The sequence below is a fragment of the Kogia breviceps genome, chromosome 2, assembly GCF_026419965.1.
Source record: "Kogia breviceps isolate mKogBre1 chromosome 2, mKogBre1 haplotype 1, whole genome shotgun sequence".
Classification (NCBI taxonomy): domain Eukaryota; kingdom Metazoa; phylum Chordata; class Mammalia; order Artiodactyla; family Physeteridae; genus Kogia; species Kogia breviceps.
In genome coordinates, this window is record NC_081311.1 from 172,293,536 (window position 1) to 172,314,267 (window position 20,732).

Consider the following 20,732-nt stretch of genomic DNA (forward strand, 5'->3'; position numbering starts at 1 on the left):
TTAGGGGATTAGAACACGGACGTATTTGGGGGTCATTATTCTGCCAACCACATGAATATATTTGGACTAATGGGACCATCAGTCCACGTAAATCAGGCAAAAGGAAAATATCCCTTTAATAACAGGTCCCTTTTTACTTTTTCTTCTTAGCCCAGTAGGTCACTTTTTAAAAAATTGCGATATATTTGCACATTTGTCTAAATCCTTTGTAAAAGTAATGTCATTAATCCTCCACTGATAGGACATTGGGTTTGATTTGTCCTCCAGAAGCAGTGAAGAACTCCTGTTCATCCGTCTGTCTCTCCTCCTCCTTCACTGTTTGTCACCAACAGCACAGATTTTACAGGATCACACCCAGTTGTAAAAGCAATTATTATTGTTTACCATGATACATTGCTGTCCAAAGAGCTCGGTTTCTATAACCTGTGTGCACATTATTGGTTGGAAATTACATTGCCAGAGATAAATTGAAAAAAAAATTACATGTTCTCTTCATACTCCTGCCTATAACTCTGCATTTACTTTTTATTCATTTCTGACTGTTCAAGACACTAGATAGATATTAGTGATGACCAGTAAGATGTAATAAATCATGGTTCAAGATATGGGGATATTGCTTTTAGAAGCTTAACCTCAGGGAATAATTCAAATATCTAATTCTTATATACTTATTTTGTGTCTGGGAGTTCGTTTCTAAAACCAAGGTTTTCCCATTCTTACCTCTTTCAACAAACTAGAAATACAATTTTTGATGTCAAGTATTATGTGTGAAAAGTCATTTAGGGGCTTCCCTGGTGGCACAGTGGTTAAGAATCCGCCTGCCAATGCAAGGGGCACGAGTTCGAGCCCTGGCCCGGGAAGATCCCACATACCGTGGAGCAACTAAACCCATGCGCCACAACTACTGAAGCCCGCGCGCCTAGAGTCCGTGCTCCGCAACGAGAAGCCACCGCAGTGAGAAGCCCGCGCACCGCAACAAAGAGTAGTCCCCGCTCGCCGCAACTAGAGAAAGCCCGCGCAGCAACAAAGACCCAGCACAGCCAAAAATAAAAACAATTAATTTTTTAAAAACCAACAAAAAAAGGAAAGCCATTTAATAGTACTAAACTATAGATTGGTTGCATACTAAATCACAGGCTTCTAGGTATACTTTTCCATTCTTTCTTTTTAAGGGATGAAATATCAACAACTTATTAAGCACTTATTCCTGCCCAGTGCTTTACACGTAATACGTTATTTAGTCAACTCTATGAGGCAGGTGTTACTATCATCATCACCCCCATATCAATAGGTAACAGTAATGGAGATGACATGGCTGCTAAGCAGTAGAACCAAGACTTAAATCTAGGGAACCGATTCCAGAGCTTTCTCCTCTAACACACAAATCAGTGTGTACAGTATCACGTAGTGTTGCCACCCAGTTAAAAAAAAAATTTGGATATAATGATTGTTCCAAATCCTGCTTGTAACTGGATCATTTTCCCCAACTTTGGCATATAGCTGAAAAACTCTCTGTATAGAGTATATATATATTATAGAGGACTGTCATGAAGGTGCCTTCTCTACTGTTCCCAGAGCACCTTGTTCTTGTTCTGTCACAGCACTTGCACATAGATGCAATCCTCAGTGACTTGTCTGTCTTTGCCACTAATGACCAGGTCTATCTCCAGCACCTGTACAGTCCTCAACCCATAATAGTTGCTCAATTAACATACAGGAACTGGGGATGGATATTATCCCTAGTTATCACTCTTCTTGAGTTTTTTTTTTTTTTGAAGTATAGTTGATTTACAATATCGTGTTAGTTTCAGGTGTACAACACAGTGACTAGTTTCAGGTATACAACAAAGTGATTTGGTTATACATATATATTATGTATATATCTATATTCTTAATTCTTTTCCATTATAGTTTATTACAAGATATTGAATATAGTTCCCTGTGCTATACAGTAAGTCTTTGCTATTTATCTGTTGTATATATGGCAGTGTGCATCTGTTAATCTCCTACTCCCAATTTATCCGTTCCCTCCCCACTCTCCTTTGGTAACTATAAGTTTTTCTTTGTCTGTGAGTCTGTTTCTGTTTTGTAAATAAGGTCATTTGTACTATTTTTTAGATTCCACATATCAGTGATATCATATATTTGTCTTTCTCTGTCTCACTTACTTCACTTAGTATGATAATCTCTAGGTACATCCATGTTGCTGCAAATGACCAGCTAACACTTTTGATGTATTAGTTTGGTGGGTGGGTTCAGGGGAGAAAAGGGACCAGGGAAAGAATTACGGGCTCCATAGGAAACTGAGATCTGATGGTCTTTTGGGCCATTAAATGCATACATATGTTCTACTGCAACAAGAACTCTAGCAGAGACAATAATTTCGCAACCGTTTATTGTGTGGTAAGCATGCTAAGTCAGAAGTGAGTCAACCCTGCTCTCTGGGAGGGAGGTGCTTGCCAGGGAAAAGGAATGACTTCCTGGGCTGCAGGGCCAATTTAGGAAAATTCCTTGCCCAGCGCCCCAATCAGGATCTTGGTGCCTGGGAAAAATTAACTTATTCCCAGGGGTGAGCAGTTGACTTGCTCCACTCAAGCTTGAGGATTAGGCATTATAATTCGAGTTAACATCACAATGTTCAAACTTAAAAACTGAGCAGGCACAGTCCTTGCCTAGTAGCCTTAGCTGTAAAGCTATTAAAGATAATAGCAGGTTGGTGTATTAGGAGCATAGAAGCTCCGAATAATCTCTTTGGTAGTTTGCCTAGCAGAAACGTCTCTGCCCCCTTTTAGGGTGGCTTTTGTTTTCCTTCTGAAATCTGCTTTTCTTGCACAGGGACTTAATGAATTAACCCACAAAACATGAAATGGGGGCTTCCCTGGTGGCGCAGTGGTTGAGAATCTGCCTGCCGATGCAGGGGACGCAGGTTCGTGCCCTGGTCTGGGAAGATCCCACATGCCGCGGAGCGGCTGGGCCCGTGAGCCATGGCCGCTGAGCCTGCGCGTCCGGAGCCTGCGCTCCGCAATGGGAGAGGCCACAACGGTGAGAGGCCCGCATACCACAAAAAAAAACATGAAATGGAAGAACCAATTCCAATCAAAAAGATCTTAGTGGAATAAGACGTGGACTCTCAAAGAATCAAACAAGTTATTTAAAAAGATTAGGTATCTCTTTTCTGGCAATCAATAGATTTATACAGGGTACCACACTTTCCTGAAACCACTCCCTTACAAAGTATTTATCCTAATATTCCAGTTTTGGATGAGAATCGTTCTGGTTTAACCAAAGGGCAATATATTTTGTATGCTCAGTCGCAATGAAGGAAGGGTACAGATTACATGAGATGACAATGACAAATGTGAACCTGTAGAAAATGAGCCTCCTATATGACCGGGAACGACGTGATAGGAAAGTATTAGGTAAGAACATTAGAGACAAACCACCAGAGATAGAAAGAGTGAAAGGAGTGAGGAGCAAATCCCCCCTCTTATGGAACAAAAGGTTTCAAGAGAGATGGACACATGCATTTGACTAGAAAGTGAAGGGTAAACAAGGGGAGGGCACCGGTCACAGGGTAAAGACGTACACAAGTTACTGAGGAACCCACCCCAAATTCCCAAGGGAATGCTGCTGCCCCTCACTCATTCCCTCTGGGTTTGTAGATACAAAACAAGCTCCATCCCACGAAGGGGTGCAGCTGTTTAGTTCCGGCTACTAAGCAAACCATAAATTTCCGCTTTATGCTTTATGGGGATTGTAGTTTGGGGTTTGAGGAGTTATCTGAAGGCTCTATTATGATTTAACTTTATCCACATAACAACACCTCTCAGATAAAGACAGGTTACTTTCAGTCTTAAAAGAAAAAAAGCAGAAACAAGCAAAAAAAAATTTTGGCCTTTATTTTTCTTGGCAGGGGAAATTGAGATTAATGAAATTTAGTCATGCTTGACTGCTCCTTTTAGATTTCCAACATTATCCCAGGGCTTTCCAGCAGCAAAGTAGATGCTTCTGTTCTAGAACAATGGGACAAGGTCACCCTAACCTTAGGAACATAAGGAAAATCCCCAAGTCTTGGAAGAGTTTAAAGACCTCAACAGACTCAGTTCCGGTCCTAGTTGGCCCATGACTTGCCACCTTTTTTTAATTTAGAAAATAATTTACATTAATAACATACAGTACATTGTCTGGCAGGGGGCTTGCTTACCCTGCTGAAGAATATAGTAAATCCTGTTTAGTGGAAATGGAATAGAAGATACTGAAAAAGTACACTTTGGGTTCCACTACTGTACTCAAACTGTGATACTAAATATATTACTTGAGGAACATTACTCCATTTGGCCTAGTACTTACCCAATCTGTAGTAACCCAGGCTGGACAATCTGTAGGCAACCTAACAAAGGCTCATTTCCTCCTCTAAATAGCCTTAATCCCCCAAAAAGCATTTCAGTTATAGGTGCCAAGGTTCTCGAGTTATATTTAAAAGCTTAAAGAATTAGAGCCAAAGAGAAGGGCCTTAACTCTATCCTATATATGAGAGGGGACTTACCAACTCTATACTGAATACAAAAGCAGTCGAGTTGTGGTAAGTAATGAGAAAATAGCTATAGATTAATTGGTATATTATAGAAACTTCACTTTATAGCTTATTATAGTCATTTTTTTCCTGTGTATCTCCCTCTTCATTACTGCAGTATGTATCACAGGGCTGATGGCAGGAACTAATTGTCCCTCAGTATCTATTCTCCCTTTGTGGTGGTTTTAATTATTTGACCCTCCTCCCATCAATAGGTGGGATGGGGCTTCCCTGGTGGTGCAGTGGTTAAGAATCCACCTGCCAATGCAGGGGGCACGGGTTCGAGCCCTGGTCCGGGAAGATCCCACATGCCGTGGAGCAACTAAGCCCATGAGCCACAACTACTGAGCCTGCGCTCTAGAGCCCATGAGCCACAACTACTGAGCCCGTGTGCCACAGCTATTGAGGCCCTCATGCCTAGAACCCATGCTCCACAACAAAGAGTAGCTCCCGCTCGCCACAACTAGAGAAAGCCCGCGCCTAGCAACAAAGACCCAACTCAGCCAAAAATAAATAAATTTTTTTTTAAAAAAGGTAGGATGTATGCTTCCTCTCCTTGAATCTGGGTGGGCTCTGAGACTGGCTTGACCAATAAAGTACAGTGAAGTGATACTATGTAACTTCTGAAGTTGTCATAAAAAGCCTTGCAGCTTCCTCCTTGGTCTCTAGGAACTCTCTTGCTCTTGGAGCCCTGAACCACCCTGTGAGTACAACTGTCCTGAGACTGTCATGCTGAATAGGCCACAGGTAGATGCTCTGTAAGGCAATCCCACCTGAATCTGTCCTTCCACCATTCCCACCCAGGAGCCAAACATGTAAGTGAAGATGCCACCTGGGGACTGAAGGTCCTCCATCCACAGCTGCTCCAGTCCCCAGCTGTTTGTCATCCTCAAATACTCTAGTCATCCAGCTGTGACCCCACCTCCCTGTGCCCTTTCTATATTTTGGATCCACGGAATCTCATGAGCATAATAAAATGGTTGTTGTTTTACACCACTGTTTTGGGGTGGTTTGTTACATAGCAAAAGATCAACTAGAACACCTCTTAGAATTTCTGTTTTAGTTGAGTAGATGGCTGTCCAGCTGGAGGCTGCATTTCCCAGCATCCTCTCATGCAGGTGAGTGTGGCTATAAGTCTTGCCTATGGTATGTGAATGGAAGTGATGCAATTTCCAAGTCATGTCAATAAAACATCAGTGCTTGTCTTCCACTTCTTCTCCCTCACTCTTCTTGTTGGCTGAGACATAGTGATAATTGGAGCAGCTATGTAGGATCCATAGATATTCTAGATGGCTGTCACGGTTTGGATTCCCCAGGTAGCATACTCTGAGCAGCATTCAATGTGCAAAATATTTATTAAGGAGTTCCATATTTATTAAGGAGCCAACACCTGTAAGGGAGGGAAGAAGGCAGGAGCGGGGAAAAGTCGAGCTGCAATGGAGGTCCAATGACAGCCTCAGCCAGCCCCACAGGACGCTTGAGAGCTAAACAGCTTCTGAGAAGTGCCCTCCATTGGGTCTAGATAGCCAGGCCTTTATACTCCCACATGAGTCAGTCATTGGATGTGGGTACCCTGGTATATGCCTTTGCCTGGTTGTAATCATAGTGTATTATCTATTACTGCATAACAAAATAACCCAAAATTTCGTGGTTAAAAACAACAAATATTTATTAGCTCACAATTTCTGTGTATTAGGAATCCAGAAATGTATGGGGCTGCAATTAGGCTGTTGGCTGGGGCTACAGTCACCTCCACTCAATTGGCAGTCAGGATTCAGCTCACTGATAGGGTTACTGGAAGGCCTCTTCCTTACCACATTAGGCCTCTCCATAGGCTGCCTAAGTATCCTCACAACACGGCAGGCAGTGATCTGAGAGGGAGAGAATCAGAGAGCCCAAGACAGAAACCACAGATTGTTTAAAACTTCATCTCAGCAGAGACATCCCTATTCATTAGAAGTGAATCAGGAAGTCCAGCCCACACACAAGGAGCGAAGATGACAAAAGGGTGTGAATCCCAGGAGGCAGGGATCATTGGGGCCATGTTAGAGGCTGCCAACCACATGTAGTATGCATACAATTTTGCATCCTGCTATTTTTAGTTTTCATCAACTTAAATGTTTTGTTCTATTTTTCATTTAAACAATGTTTTTAAAAAATATAGAAGCAATATATATTCTTATTGTAAAAGCCTTCAAATGCTCAAATGATAGAGGCATACAATCCTTTTCTTTATGCTATTCCTCAGACTAGTTGAACTACCTAGAGGTAAACACAATTAAGTTTTTTTTTTTGCATCCGCTGAGATACTTTTCATGTATGTATTTCTCTTCGTAGTCCTAATACTTAATATTGTACTTCACACACAGCAGATACTCTGCAAATCTTTAATAAATGTTGGAGCTGAGTTTCAGGCTTTGAGATGTCACTGAACCGGGAGTCAGAAGAGCTGGTTCAAATCACAGGATTTGTCCCTCATTTACTCCTTATTCTCCTTGGCCTCCATTTCCATAATTACCAAATGTACGTGTGATACTAGATTTTTTTCTACAGTCCTTTTTAGAACCGAAATTATATGCATCTAAGAAGGAAATTAGGGACTTCCCTGGTGGTCCAGTGGTTAAGACTCCACGCTTCCACTGTAGGGGGCATGGGTTTCCATCCCTGGTCAGGGAACTGACATCCTGCAGGCCGTGCAGCATGGCCAAAAAGAAATAAGAAGGAAGTTGTTATTCATCTTATGATCTCTTTATACACCAATTCAAATTCACTATTGTAAACTAATTACTAGTCCTAGACTGTGCATTTTACCTTATTTTTCAATATCAACATATGCTTTTTAGTGTAAGTTATTTAACAAATATTAAGATGTCAATGATGTTGAATATCAATCAGTTTGAATATCAGTCATAGGTAAGTCTTTAATCTTTAAAATTTTTCAGTAATAAAAACCATGAAACACTTTAAGCAAAAGGGTATTTGCCTCTGAGATCCTTGTTCTCTTACAATCCAGATCTGAGGTCTAATCAAATTTCTCCTTAACATTCTTGTCTCTTGGGCGAAATGAAATAAGCAACATCCTGTGCAACTGTTAAGACATTTAAAAATACTGGTTATTAGAAAATTATTTGGGGATAATCAGTTTTATCTTTTTATAAAAGGTGGCCATGTATGTATACACACACACTTTTTTGGTTCCAAAATGTCTTTATCAAGGTTCATTTTTTTCACGTGTACTTGTTTCCAAAAGTTGGGTCAATCACAAACCTAAGGTCTAGCTATGCTAAGGTAGGATTAACCTTACAAAATGTCTAAAAAATTGTCATACTCACGCGTGTCATTTATTTCTGCTTGAACTATTCCCCAGCCACACTGGGCTTTTGGTAACAGGGGTTTGTAATCACTTTGCTAGCGACATTTTAACAGTGGTCATGAATGACATTGTTAACATTAAAAAAAACCACCTCTACCACTGCTTTTGTTGCTAAACTGCTTTAGCGCCTCTCCCTGTGGGAGCTTAAATCGTGGTGGTGTAATTTGTTTCGGCAACAATAAAGCTGACAGTTTATATTAGCCAAAGGTTCATGTTGGCAAAAGAATTCACCTGTCCCCTTTTGTGCACATCGATAGCTCTTACCCTCCTTCAGTACCCTATCACCAGCATATAGTTTTCCCTCTTCTGATTGCACTGCTTTTTGTTTTTGCTTTCAGAAGTAGTCTCTTTTAAGGGTTTGAATCCAACAGACTCAGTAAATCTGTGACTAGTAAAAATTCCAACAAAATATGCAGAGCTGTGCATAATAAATTAATCTTCACAACCCTGGTGGAGAGTTTGTAGTAGCAGTGTTCTGTTACTTGGGTTGACCTTGGACAAGTCTTTTAATTCTCGAGTCTTAGGAAAGAAATACATTTCTTTAGGAAAACAGAAGCTAGAGGTTATATTAGGCATGACTTTCCCTCACAATCAATGGAATTGAGTTTTTTACTCAATTCACTTAGAAGGGGGACTTCAAGGGCTCCCATGGATGGTTAGTTGCAACCTCCTGAAACATCCAGCAAAGTTCTGAACACACATTTTCCTATAATGATGGTTCTCAATCCCTAAGCACATTGAGCATTCACTATGTGTCAGGAAACAGGCCAAGAAAGTTTTAGAGGCTTTCTGACTTGCTCCTCATAACAACCCTGTAAGGTTGGAGGTAGGTACAATTATTAGAACATTTATCCTCATTTTACAGATGAATAGTTAAATTTTTCCAAGTAATATTTCCAAAGTTGAACAAGATCTGTCTGACCTGGCAAGAAACAGTGTTTAAACAACTCAGCATAAAACAATAATAAATTATTGTATACTGAGTATTGTTAATAAGGTATAATACTTTTTATTGATGTATCCATTATAATACAATTCACAATAAATTTGGAGGGCATTCTGTATGAAGTTTAGGCTTTAAAATTTTTCCTGTATATCTATTCAATTCTTATAGTGGTCCACAAGGTTTTTTGAGGCAAAATGGGACAGTAAAAAATATCTCTAATTAAACATTCTTGCCTGTAATCTTTAACTGGGTAACAATGGGCAAGTTATTTGATATTTCTTGGGTCTTAATACCGATTGTTAGCAGGGTTTTGTGAAAATTAGACTCAATGTACTTAAAGCTTTAATGGCACATATTAGAATGTCTTTTCTAAATGGTATTATTCATTATTCCAGGGTCTTTCCAGACTGCCGTCTTCACCTAAAAGGACTTGGCCTTGATCCTTTGTAGATTTCTCATTGTTGACTCCCTCCTTGCTTAGAATCAAACTTCTCATCTATATGTATTTTTCTTCTATCTGGGTCTCTTCTTCAGAAAGTCTTGCAACCATCTTCAATGTTTATGGTCACAATAACCTTAATATTTAGCATTAAGTGACTAATAGGTGCCCATGGGACAGACTTTCATGTTTACTTTATGTAAAAACCAACAAATTTTATTGAGTACTACTTAGCCCATACAAGGTATTCTTTACAGAATTCCCAGTTCAACACATGCTGCCTAGATGGCAGTCTTAGGATCCTGGACCATCTTAGTTATATATCACCTTTTCTCCATTTGAATGCAATATTCCCTCACCAAGAATCCTATGAAGTCTACACTCATTCATTGAAGAGTACTGCGCAAAACACAAAACTGAAAGTGTTTGCCCCCTTGAGGTCAGCAACAGTGCTAAGGGATAAAGAAGGTAGAGAGAGATAAGAAGTTTGTATTAAATTCAAAGACTTTCAGCAAGAATTTATACAATTTCAGGCAACTGAGAATTTTAAGCAAAGTATACAACTTCATGACTGAAGTGAATAAAATAATTCTGAAAAAACTGTTACAGGTGACAAATTTTGTACAATTTTTGAAGATAAAGTACTGGTGACATACTATAGTCTAAAATTTTCATCCTCTGTTATATCAGTAAAATCACAACCTACAGTTGGGCTAAGTCTTTGATGAAAGCAAAAAGGAATAAGGATTACAAAACAAAGGATTCTGAACATAGATTCTGAAAACAAATTAATATAGCATTAGATTATCTCCTAGATTAATTGTAAATTTTTAACTTTTTTGACAATTGAAAATTATGAGAGCTGTTAGTTTTGTCTTTTCTTACTGGAATAATTTAGTTGATTTAATACTACAGATGGTGTTAATATAATAAATATGGAACACCAATGAGGACCTAAATTATATCTCTTGAAACCTCCCTCATTCCAAGGGTGTATGTGTGTGCAATCTATTATACAAAGAAAAATATCCCATAAATCACCATGACATTATATAAACAGATTCAAGAGAAAACAGAAAAATGTGTTATCCATTAAGCTTCTCAATACTGATTCTTTTTTTTTTTTTTTTTTTTTTGCGGTACACGGGCCCTCTCACCGTTGTGGCCTCTCCCGTTGCGGAGCACAGGCTCCGGACGCACAGGCCCAGTGGCCATGGCTCACGGGCCCAGCCGCTCCGCGGCATGTGGGATCCTCCCGGACCGGGGCACGAACCCGTGTCCCCTGCATCCGCAGGCGGATTCTCAACCACTGCGCCACCAGGGAAGCCCAATACTGATTCTTAAATGTAACAACCTATGGAATCTGTACTAATGGGAGGAAATTATGTGCAGCAGTTAAGAACAATAATGGGCTTTGAAGTCAGAGAACCAGGCTTGATTTTAGGACTTTTTTGCTGTGGCCTTGGGCAAGTTACCCAATATCCCAGGGCTTTAGTTTCTTCACCTGTAAAATGAGATAATACTGTCTGACAGGGATGTAAAAGGACAAAACAAGATAATGTATGTAAAACCAGAGTGCTTAGTATGTAGAAAATCCTGAATAATCATTAGCCATCATGATTATGATTATTAGCGCTGTCCAGGATACACATCTGATGTATGATTATATTATATATATTTTCTATTTACCCAGCTTCACAGAATACTTAAAACTTTTCTTTAGCACTAGAAAAAAATAGGTCCTAATGGAAGCTATTATTTCATCCATTTTACAAACATAAGTGATCAATGAAGATAAACAAAAATTCATATTTTAAGGATTTTCTTTTTTATGTCACAAAGATTATCGGTGCTTTTACATGAAAGGGCATCTATACATGTTTATTAAACTATTTAACATTTACACACAATACATAAAAATGTTTGGAAACTTCAAAGTTCTTTGATAATTGCAATATCATCTTCAAATAAAGCATAGTAGAACCTTAAATATTACATCATTTAGATTATTTTTTAGAGAGATACACCTCTAAGAGATCATGCCAACGTAACTGTCCTTTAACTAACTGGGTGCTAGTAGATGTTTCAGCATATGGTTGGTTCCTCTACTGCATGGGCACCCTCTGTGACAGCTTTGACACATTTAGCCATTGTCTGTGAGGCTCTGCTAATTGAATCTGAAAGATATCAAGAAAATGTGCGTTTTGATAATACAACTTTAAAAGAAGCACACAGTAAAACTTTCCTGTTGCACATATTCAGGAACAACAACAACAAAAAAGACTGGAAGAGTCTATGTAACTATACATAAACACTATAAAATCAATAAGTTCAGAAGATAAGCCCCTTAATAGCTAAATGCTTTTAATAAGTACTCCTAGGAATGATTAAATAATTATATACAGCCATACAAAGGGCCAGTATGCAACCATTAAAAATATTACAGAAAAGTATTAAAGATAGGAAAAGAATGTGCAATATACCATTATTGAAAAAAGGTTATTTACAGAACAGTGTACTAAAATCCATAAATTCACTTTATGAGTGAATTTTATGTATGTGAATATTTCAATAAAGCTGTCCAAACCCTCTCTCTCAGAGTAAATAAGTAATCTCATTTTTAGTTTAAATAAATTAATATATGTGTATATCCCTGGATGACTGGCCAAAATGTTAAACAGTTATTTCTGGGGAGCGGGATCATAGTAATTTTTCCTTGCTCTTGTGGGCTTAGGTATGTATTCTACAATGAACATAACTTTTATAATACAACTGAAAAAAACGTATTAAAAATAATCTTAGGGCTTCTCTGGTGGCACAGTGGTTAAGAATCCACCTGCCAATGCAGGGCACACGGGGTCGAGCCCTGGTCCGGGAAGATCCCACATGCCGCGGAGCAACTAAGCCCGTGCGCCACAACTACTGAGCCTGTGCTCTAGAGCCCACGAGCTGCAAATACTGAGCCTGCGTGACACAACTGCTGAAGCCTGTGCACCTTTTAAAGTCCACGCTTTGCAACAAGAAAAGCCACCACAATGAGAAGCCCGCACACCTCAAAGAAGAGTAGCCCCTGCTCGCCGCAACTAGAGGAAGCCTGCATGCAGCAACAAAGACCCAATAGTCAAAAATAAATAAATAAAAATTAAAAAAATAATAATAATCTTAAATACAAACTGCACCAAGAACTTGAAAAATATACTCCTATCTGCTTTTAGACAGAAAATTATTTTAAATTATCTACTACCTCATAACCTAGACGTTATATCAAGTGTTGTAAAATCTGTAGTAAATAAGTTTGTTAGTCTGCATCCCTTAAGCACATTCTTAACAATTTACATCAGAAGCACCATTTAGCATGTTTCACATTTTAGTGTTTTGATTCTTCTACTGTAATTCTCAGAAAAACCTTCACAGATGTTTGTCACTTAGAAAATTCTCCTTAAATTGCTACACAGTAATTCTTCATAAAGTAGTAAAATTTTAAATTTAAAATCTGTTAATTTTCAAACTCTACTTAAATTTCAGAAAGAAAAGAGAGTAAAATCAGAAAATATAAAGTTACATTAGTTCTGATATTTGAAAAATCTTCTGAGATTAAAAACATCAAATACTACCACTAGCACGTTGGAATCATAATGCTAAATAAATTAGGTGATTTTACTCCTTTCTACCTTTCATGTTTGGCAGTCATGCTGACAACTGCGTACCTGTCATGTAGAAGTCTTTTATTGTTAGCTGAGGTGGAACAAGTGGATCAGCAAGAAGCTGTTGGTTCACTAGCTGCAAAAAAAGGAGTAAGAGATCAATAATAATAGTATTGAAAATTAGTACTGTTACACCAGAGGATACATTATTATGAAAATTGCATATAGGAGTGTTTTTACCTTGGAAAGCTCATTTGCTTGGTGGAAGTAATTAGCTTCTTCGACATCATCATATCGAACAAGATTAGGAGAGACTTCTTCCAATCTGTTCCTTACTTGATCCAGAGTATCATATGGAAGAGTCATACCTGTAATCTATAACATAACAGGTTCCAAAAATTGACATAAAGCATTAATACTTAAAAATTTCAAATAATACATCACTGCAACTATGGTAAAATAATGCAGTACTACTATGAAAAATATATTGGTGTCCATTTGTATGTATATTAAGCAGGTGGTTAAGTGGGGAATACTACTGTCAATAATTATTCTAATTCATAAACAGCTGTCAACACATTAGTTAATTTGTTTTTAGAAAATACATTGATTATGAAATAAAGAATGCTTTGCTAAATTTGAATGCTTTGGCTAACCTGCTATTGCTCACATATAAAGCTGATAGACAACTGTATATTATTATTTTAAATCTCATGATGCTTCTTTTTATAGTCAAAGAGTTAAAAAGACAAGTCAAAAATAAAAACACCTATTTCAAATCCCCATTTTTATTTTTTTTTGGCCACACCACGTGGCCTGTGGGATCATAGTTCCTCAACCAGGGATCAAACCCGTACCCTCAACAATGAAAGTGTGGCATCCTAACCACTGGACTGCCAGGGAATTCCCCAAATCCCCATTTTCTGAACACGTTTTTCCTACAGAGATTGTTCAAATCATCTCTGCATTTCAGACGTGCATCTTCCTTGACTTCGAAAATCACTCTGACAAGCTAACATGTCAAACATTCCATTAGCAGCATCACTAAGGACAAATACCTCAGAAAGGGCTCTTATAATTTTCCAGTCTTCTCTTGCCAAGCCAGGAGGTGTCACTGCTACTTTAGTCTGCTGAGCTCGGCCCTCAGTATTGACATAAGTAGCAGACTTCTCTGTGTAAGCAGCGCCGGGGAGAATAACATCCGCTATAGGAGCTCCAACATCACCATGATGTCCTGTGAAAAGATGGAAAACGGCAAACCACATTTTAGCACTAAGCTGATTAGGCATTATACATGAACACAGTATATATCATTTTAAAATTAATAAAATTTTTATAATTGTAAGTTTTAAAAATTAAAACAATATAGTATTGAAGTATTTGGAATAAAAATTAAAGCCCACTTTGCCCACAGTTAAACTCCCTTCCCAAAGAAAACTAATGTGAAAGCATTTGATATGTGTCTTCCCAGATTAATTTTTGCAAATACACAAATACGTATAATAGCATAAACACACATATTATGGGCAACTAGGTGTATCATTTCTCTGATCATTACAAAGTAGAAACGCTCAGATGTATGTTAGTGAAATTTGGTAAAGTAAACTGAAATGGTGGAGGAACAGAAAGTGTCAGGAGTATGACACAGGAGTATGATTAAGAGCATAAACAGAAGATTACAGAAAATAGTATGCTGAAAGACTATCACTCATTAAAAGTTTAACAGAAGTGTTAGAAGAAAAAAGAAACTAGTTAATTGAAAGAAAGTTATATTTAAAGTTTGATCTCATTTATGTACATGTTTGCATATGCATAGAAGTACATATGAACTGTGCATATCTAAACCATCATCAATGATTATCTCTGGATAGAACTAGGACAGGATTTTAGTTTATTCATTTTGGTTTAACTTGATTAAACTAAAGATACAAAATATTACATAATGCTTTTTATGTGGCATGGCAATAAAAAGCCTAGTATAAGTGTATGGTGTTTGTGTTAAATGAAGTGAAAAGTTATATAATACTTTTCTACATAAAATATCCAGGAATACTCAACTCCATTTATTCCAAAGAAGCTTGATTACATTTGCAATGAGTTGGAGTTCAAGAAAATGAGTCAAACACAAAAAACCAAAGGAGTGCTATTAAATATAATTAAGTGTCTTATGACACAGGACTCGTGATTTTCTTTTACACTGTTTATATATATATAAAAAAGCTTCCCCTTAATTATATAATAACACTAAATATTCTTTGAAAAACTGAATTTAATGTTATATAATATTTTGTAATTTACATTACTACTGGGGGCATTTAGGTTTCTTCTAATTCTTTGTTATTAAAAAACATGAGGTGATAATTCTTAATAGCAATAGCAACTATGTAACTAATAAACCTATTTTTTTATAAACCTATTTTTAATATAAAATCTAAAACATTTAAATATCTATAAAATACATATTAACAAATTTTTTTTTAAATTGGTGTGTGTGTAGGGAAATTCTCAAATGGAAAATATTCAATCCACTAAATATATTGCCATACAGTTTCTAATATACACAATGTACTATTCTCTTCTGTTTCTAGTGCCATAGATGCTACTAACCTTGATAAATAATGAAACAATCCTTTGGCAAATCCTGTCGAGTAATACAACCTCCATCTGCTCCCAGGAGAAATAGCACTTTGGGAGGGTACTTCCGAATTGCTTCCACCCCAGGTTTATAGCCAAGGTCCAAAGCAGCTACTTGGCTTGCAATCCTGTAAAACAATTACGAGTTTTTAGCATACTTGTTGTGTTTTCATTATAAAAATTTAAATGTGATTCTTGAAATGATACCTAGTCTCTTTTCTATTCAATGCTGTCAAAGATCTTCCCTCACCTTTTTTTTCTTTATTAAATTAATTAATTAATTTATTAATTTATTTATTTTTGGCTGTGTTGGGTCTTCGTTTCTGTGCAAGGGCTTTCTCTAGTTGCACCAAGTGGGGGCCACTCTTCATCGCGGTGCGCGGGCCTCTCACTGTCGCGGCCTCTCTTGTTGTGGAGAACAGGCTCCAGACGCGCAGGCTCAGTAGTTGTGGCTCATGGGCCTTGTTGCTCTATGGCATGTGGGATCTTCCCAGACCAGGGCTCGAACCCGTGTCCCCTGCACTGGCAGGCAGATTCTCAACCACTGTGCCATCAGGGAAGCCCTTCCCTCATCTTTTTTACCCATTTGCTTCAAAACCAGAAGCAGCTGTCTTTTACTGTTTTAAGAATGGCAAAAAAGTAAATAAGATGCTTAGGACACTTTCTTCATGAAATAATACTTAATGGACTAATTCTGGAAACTTTATGCCAACTGCAATTGTCTTAAGTTGGTTTTTATTCAGTACAGTAAGACTTGATAAGTCAAGCACAGTCATTAGAGAAAAATTAGATGATTTTGAAAACCAAAAGGGAAAAATGTAAACACCACTCATAAAACTAATTCAGAGAAAACTATAATTAGTACACTGGTGTATGTCCTTATGGAAGTTTTTCAATGAACATATATTACTATTACAAGCAGATAATAATCTTTTAAAGAAAAGGTTTCAAAGAACTATACTTTGAACATTTGGTTGTCTTTGGTCTAGTTTGCTATTGTTAATTTTCTTTAAAGAGACAGTAGCCATTTTGAGGACCTACTGTGAATAAAGCTAGTTGGGTTTTACCTATTTGGTAAGGGAGGAGGGCAGGTCAAACGAACTCCCACTAGATGCTGTTGCTCTGTCAAACTCTCTAATGGGACATCAAGAGAATAAAATACTTTGAAAAATTTAACAAAAGAAGTGCAAGATTTGTATAATGAAAATTACAAAACAACTCCAAAGGAAATTAAAGACCATAACAAATGGAAAGACATCCTATGTTCATGGATTGGAAGACTTAATATTGTTAAGATGGCAATACTTCCCAAATTGATCTATAGATTTAATGCAATCCCTATCAAAAAATCACAGCTGAAATCCCTTGCAAAAACTGACAAGTTGATCCTAAAATTCACGTGGAATGCAAAGGACCAAAAATAACAAAATCTTTTTATTTTGGTCACTCTGCATGGCTGGCAGGATCCTAGTTCCCTGACCAGGGATTGAACCTGGGCCCACGTCAGTGAATGTGTGAAGTCCCAACCACTGGACTGTCAGGGAGTTCCCAATCAAATCTATCTTAAAAACAAACAACGTTATAGAACTCACACTTCCCAAGTTCAATTTCAAAACTTAGCTCCCCCTGCTGCCCCACCTACACAATATTTTAATGTCTCTCATTCTAAGCCTTGATGTCTCTCAAATATCTGAGCAGAGACTCACACAACTAACTTATGACAGAGCCCATCTCATCTTGGAAAACAAACTAAGTAACCTAAGTTTGCCTCTGTGAGAATGATCAGTAAAAAAAAAAAAAAAAAGATTAAAAAGATTCTCCAAGAATTACAAAATATGCTTTACTCTGAAATAAACTTACTATAAGACATAAAGACAAGGGACTTCCCCGGTGGTCTAGTGGCTAAGACTCCGAGCTCCCAATGCAGTGGGCCTGGATTCGATCCTTGGTCAGGGAACTAGATCCCACATGTCACAACTAAGAGTTCACATGTTGCAACTAAAGATCCCACATGCCGCAACTAGAAGACCCCACATGCCACAACTAAAAGACCCTGCATGCCGCAACGAAGATACTGCGTGCTGCAACTAAGACCCAGCACAGCCAAAATAAATAAATAGACAGATAAATAAATAAATATCAAAAAAAAAGTTAAGAAAGAAAAGGTTTTAAAATATCTCTTTCATGTTCTCAACAAGCATTAAAAGGTATGTCCTCATATATACATTACCAAATGTAAAACAGATAGCTAGTGGGAAGCAGCCGCATAGCACAGGGAGATCAGCTCTGTGCTTTGTGACCACCTAGAGGGGTGGGATAGGGAGGGTAGGAGGGAGAGACACAAGAGGGAAGAGATATGGGAACATATGTATATGTATAACTGATTCACTTTGTTGTACAGCAGAAACACACCATTGTAAAACAGTTATACACCAATAAAGATGTTTAAATAAAATAAAATAAAATAAAAGGTATGTCCTAATAAACTACATTGAATTTTCATGACAAGGAAAACTTAGGTAAGAATGAAATGAAATAAAAAAACAAGGTTAATCAATTAAAAATTACAATGATGTCAGTGAGCTCCATAATGAAGACTCACAAATGAGAGTATAAGAAATTCTACCTAAACATAGAAAAAAAGTGAGAAAAGATAAGAGATAAAAGTCTGAAGGGCCAACCAATGCATAATAAATAGAAGCTTCTGCATGAGACCAAATAACAATGTAAAAGTAAGCCAACTGGCTTTTTCTGAACTTAAAAGGAAAAACCATACCAAAAATTTCAATTTGAAAATGGAGAGTTCTATGATATTCCCAGGCAAAGGTAATGTCAAATGAATGTCACTCAGTTAAATATTCTAGTAGAAAGTTTTAACATCAAAAATAAGGAATCCAGGGGCTTCCCTGGTGGCGCAGTGGTTGAGAGTCCACCTGCTGATGCAGGGGACACAGGTTCGTGCCCCGGTCTGGGAAGATCCCACATACCGCGGAACGGCTGGGCCCGTGAGCCGTGGCCGCTGAGCCTGCGCGTCCGGAGCCTGTGCTCCGCAACGGGAGAGGCTGCAACAGTGAGAGGCCCACGTGTCACATAAAAAAATAAATAAATAAGGAATCCAAAGGGTGAGTAGGTGGACAAAAACACATACATATATAAAATCAGGTTATAATCAGAGACAAAACTCAGATTAGATGAGATCGTCTCTAAAATGTGAAAGAAAGGTGAAAAAAATACTGAGTATTAAAGGAAACAACTTGTGATCTTTGTATCTAGCCAAGTGGTCATCTGTGAGAAGGAATCAGAAAGACATTGTGAGACACAGAAATTTTTCTTGAAAAGTTATTAAGTATCCATTCAGTAAAAACAAACAACAAAAAATATAAATAAAGATATGGATTCAAAAGTGAATTAAAAATAAGAAAATAACTAGTCTCTTTTCTATTCTAAAAATTCTATAATGCTAAAAATTGTGGCTAGAAAGGATCTAGAGGTGGTCAATGCAAATAAACTATTTTAAAAAAATAAAGTTTTTGGGACTTCCCTGGTGGCGCAGTGGTAAGGAGTCCGTCTGCCAATGCAGGGGACACGGGTTCAATCCCCGGTCCGGGAGGATCCCACATGCCTCAGAGCAGCTGAGCCTGTGCGCCACAACTACTGAGCCTGTGCTCTAGAGTCCACGTGCCACAACTACTGAAGCCCACACGGCTAGAGCCCGTGCTCTGCACCAAGAGAAGCTACCACGATGAGATGCCTGTGCACCTCAATGAAAGAGTAGCCTCCGCTCGTCACAACTAGAGAAAGCCCGGGCACAGCAGCAAAGAACCAACACAGCCAAAAATTAAAAAAAAAAAAAAGTTTAAAAAAATATTTACGTGGTGAACTACAATGCTAAACTAAACCAATAAGTGGGGAAATAGAACACTGAAATTAATGTTTAAGAATGCATTTGAACACTTTTAAATTTAAAAAAGTTTGCCTAGCAAACTTAAAAATGTTTAGCCTCAATCCTTAAACAAATTTGAAGATTTGAAAAATAATACTTAAGGTAGAAAGGATTATGGGAAATTGGAAATTCATTCACTAATGCAAAATGAATTACATGTTAAGAAGAAGGAAAGGCTAAAAAAATTATATATATTCATATTATATAGCCATTAATGTTTATGTTTATAAAGAATTTCTAATCATGAGGAAATTCTTGTTTGGTAATGAAAGTCAATCAAAATCAGGATACAAAATTGCATACACAGTATGACTTCAACTATATAACTAAAAAAATATTTATACACACACACAAAGAAACCCAGAACAAGTGCACAAAAATTGCAACAGTAATTATCTATAGATTGTGAACTATGGATAAGTTCCATTTTTGTATTCTTTCTTCTTTTTCCAACTTTTCTAAAATAAACCTGCACTATTAATATTGTCAGAGAAAAACCTCACTTTATTTGAATTCTCACATTAGCTTACATTAAAAAAAAATAAATAAATTATTTATTTATTTATTTTTGGCTGCATTGGGTCCCCCGGTGCTGCGCGCAGGCTCCCTCCAGCTGCAGTGAGCGGGGGCCACTCCCTGCCGTGGCGCGCAGGCCTCCCACTGCGGTGCCCCCCTCCCCACCCAGTTGCGGACCACATGCTCCAGGTGTGTAGGCTCTAGTAGCTGTGGCACGTGGGCCCAGCAGCCACAGCTCATGGGCTCCAGAGCACAGACTCAGCAGTTGTGGCGCACAGGCTCAGCTGCTGCGCAGCACATGGGATCTTCCCAGGCCAGGGCCTGAACCCCTGTCCCCTGCACTGGCAGGCAGACTCTCAACCACTGCGCCACCAAGGAAGCCCAGCTTACATATTTATCACTTAAAAGTCAGAGGACTTATTGCAATTTTTGAACCACAGTATATTAATATGATACAGATTTTTAAGATTTTCTTAGCACTTACTGCAATTTGGATATTTTTAATATTATTTATTATCTTGGCTTCTTCTCACACAAAATAAAGGTTTCTATTTTACATCTGCTACTGAGATAATGTCGCTAAATATTAAGTTGTTTGTAAATCTAAATGTGACAGTGTACACAAAATATACACAAAATTATAGATTATAAAACAACTACTCAA

At 37.8% G+C, this 20,732-nt stretch overlaps 1 protein-coding gene across 4 annotated transcripts in view; it reads right to left on the reverse strand.

Annotated features, from left to right (window-relative positions):
* Nucleotides 1–6,216: 6,216 nt before the first annotated feature.
* Nucleotides 6,217–20,732, reverse strand: part of NDUFS1 (NADH:ubiquinone oxidoreductase core subunit S1) — a 35,660-nt gene continuing 21,144 nt past the window's right edge. For 2 of the 4 annotated variants that reach the window (XM_067026654.1, XM_067026655.1), the window contains 6 exons: nucleotides 15,583–15,737; nucleotides 14,034–14,209; nucleotides 13,216–13,350; nucleotides 13,039–13,111; nucleotides 9,691–9,783; nucleotides 6,217–7,257 (listed from right to left, as the gene is read on the reverse strand). In XM_067026654.1, coding sequence (XP_066882755.1) covers nucleotides 7,145–7,257; nucleotides 9,691–9,783; nucleotides 13,039–13,111; nucleotides 13,216–13,350; nucleotides 14,034–14,209; nucleotides 15,583–15,737 — 745 coding nt within the window. In that variant the 3' untranslated portion in view covers nucleotides 6,217–7,144. Of the gene's footprint in view, nucleotides 7,258–9,513; nucleotides 11,509–13,038; nucleotides 13,112–13,215; nucleotides 13,351–14,033; nucleotides 14,210–15,582; nucleotides 15,738–20,732 lie in introns of those variants that run through there. The other 2 variants (XM_059054049.2, XM_067026656.1) reach the window with 1 other exon arrangement.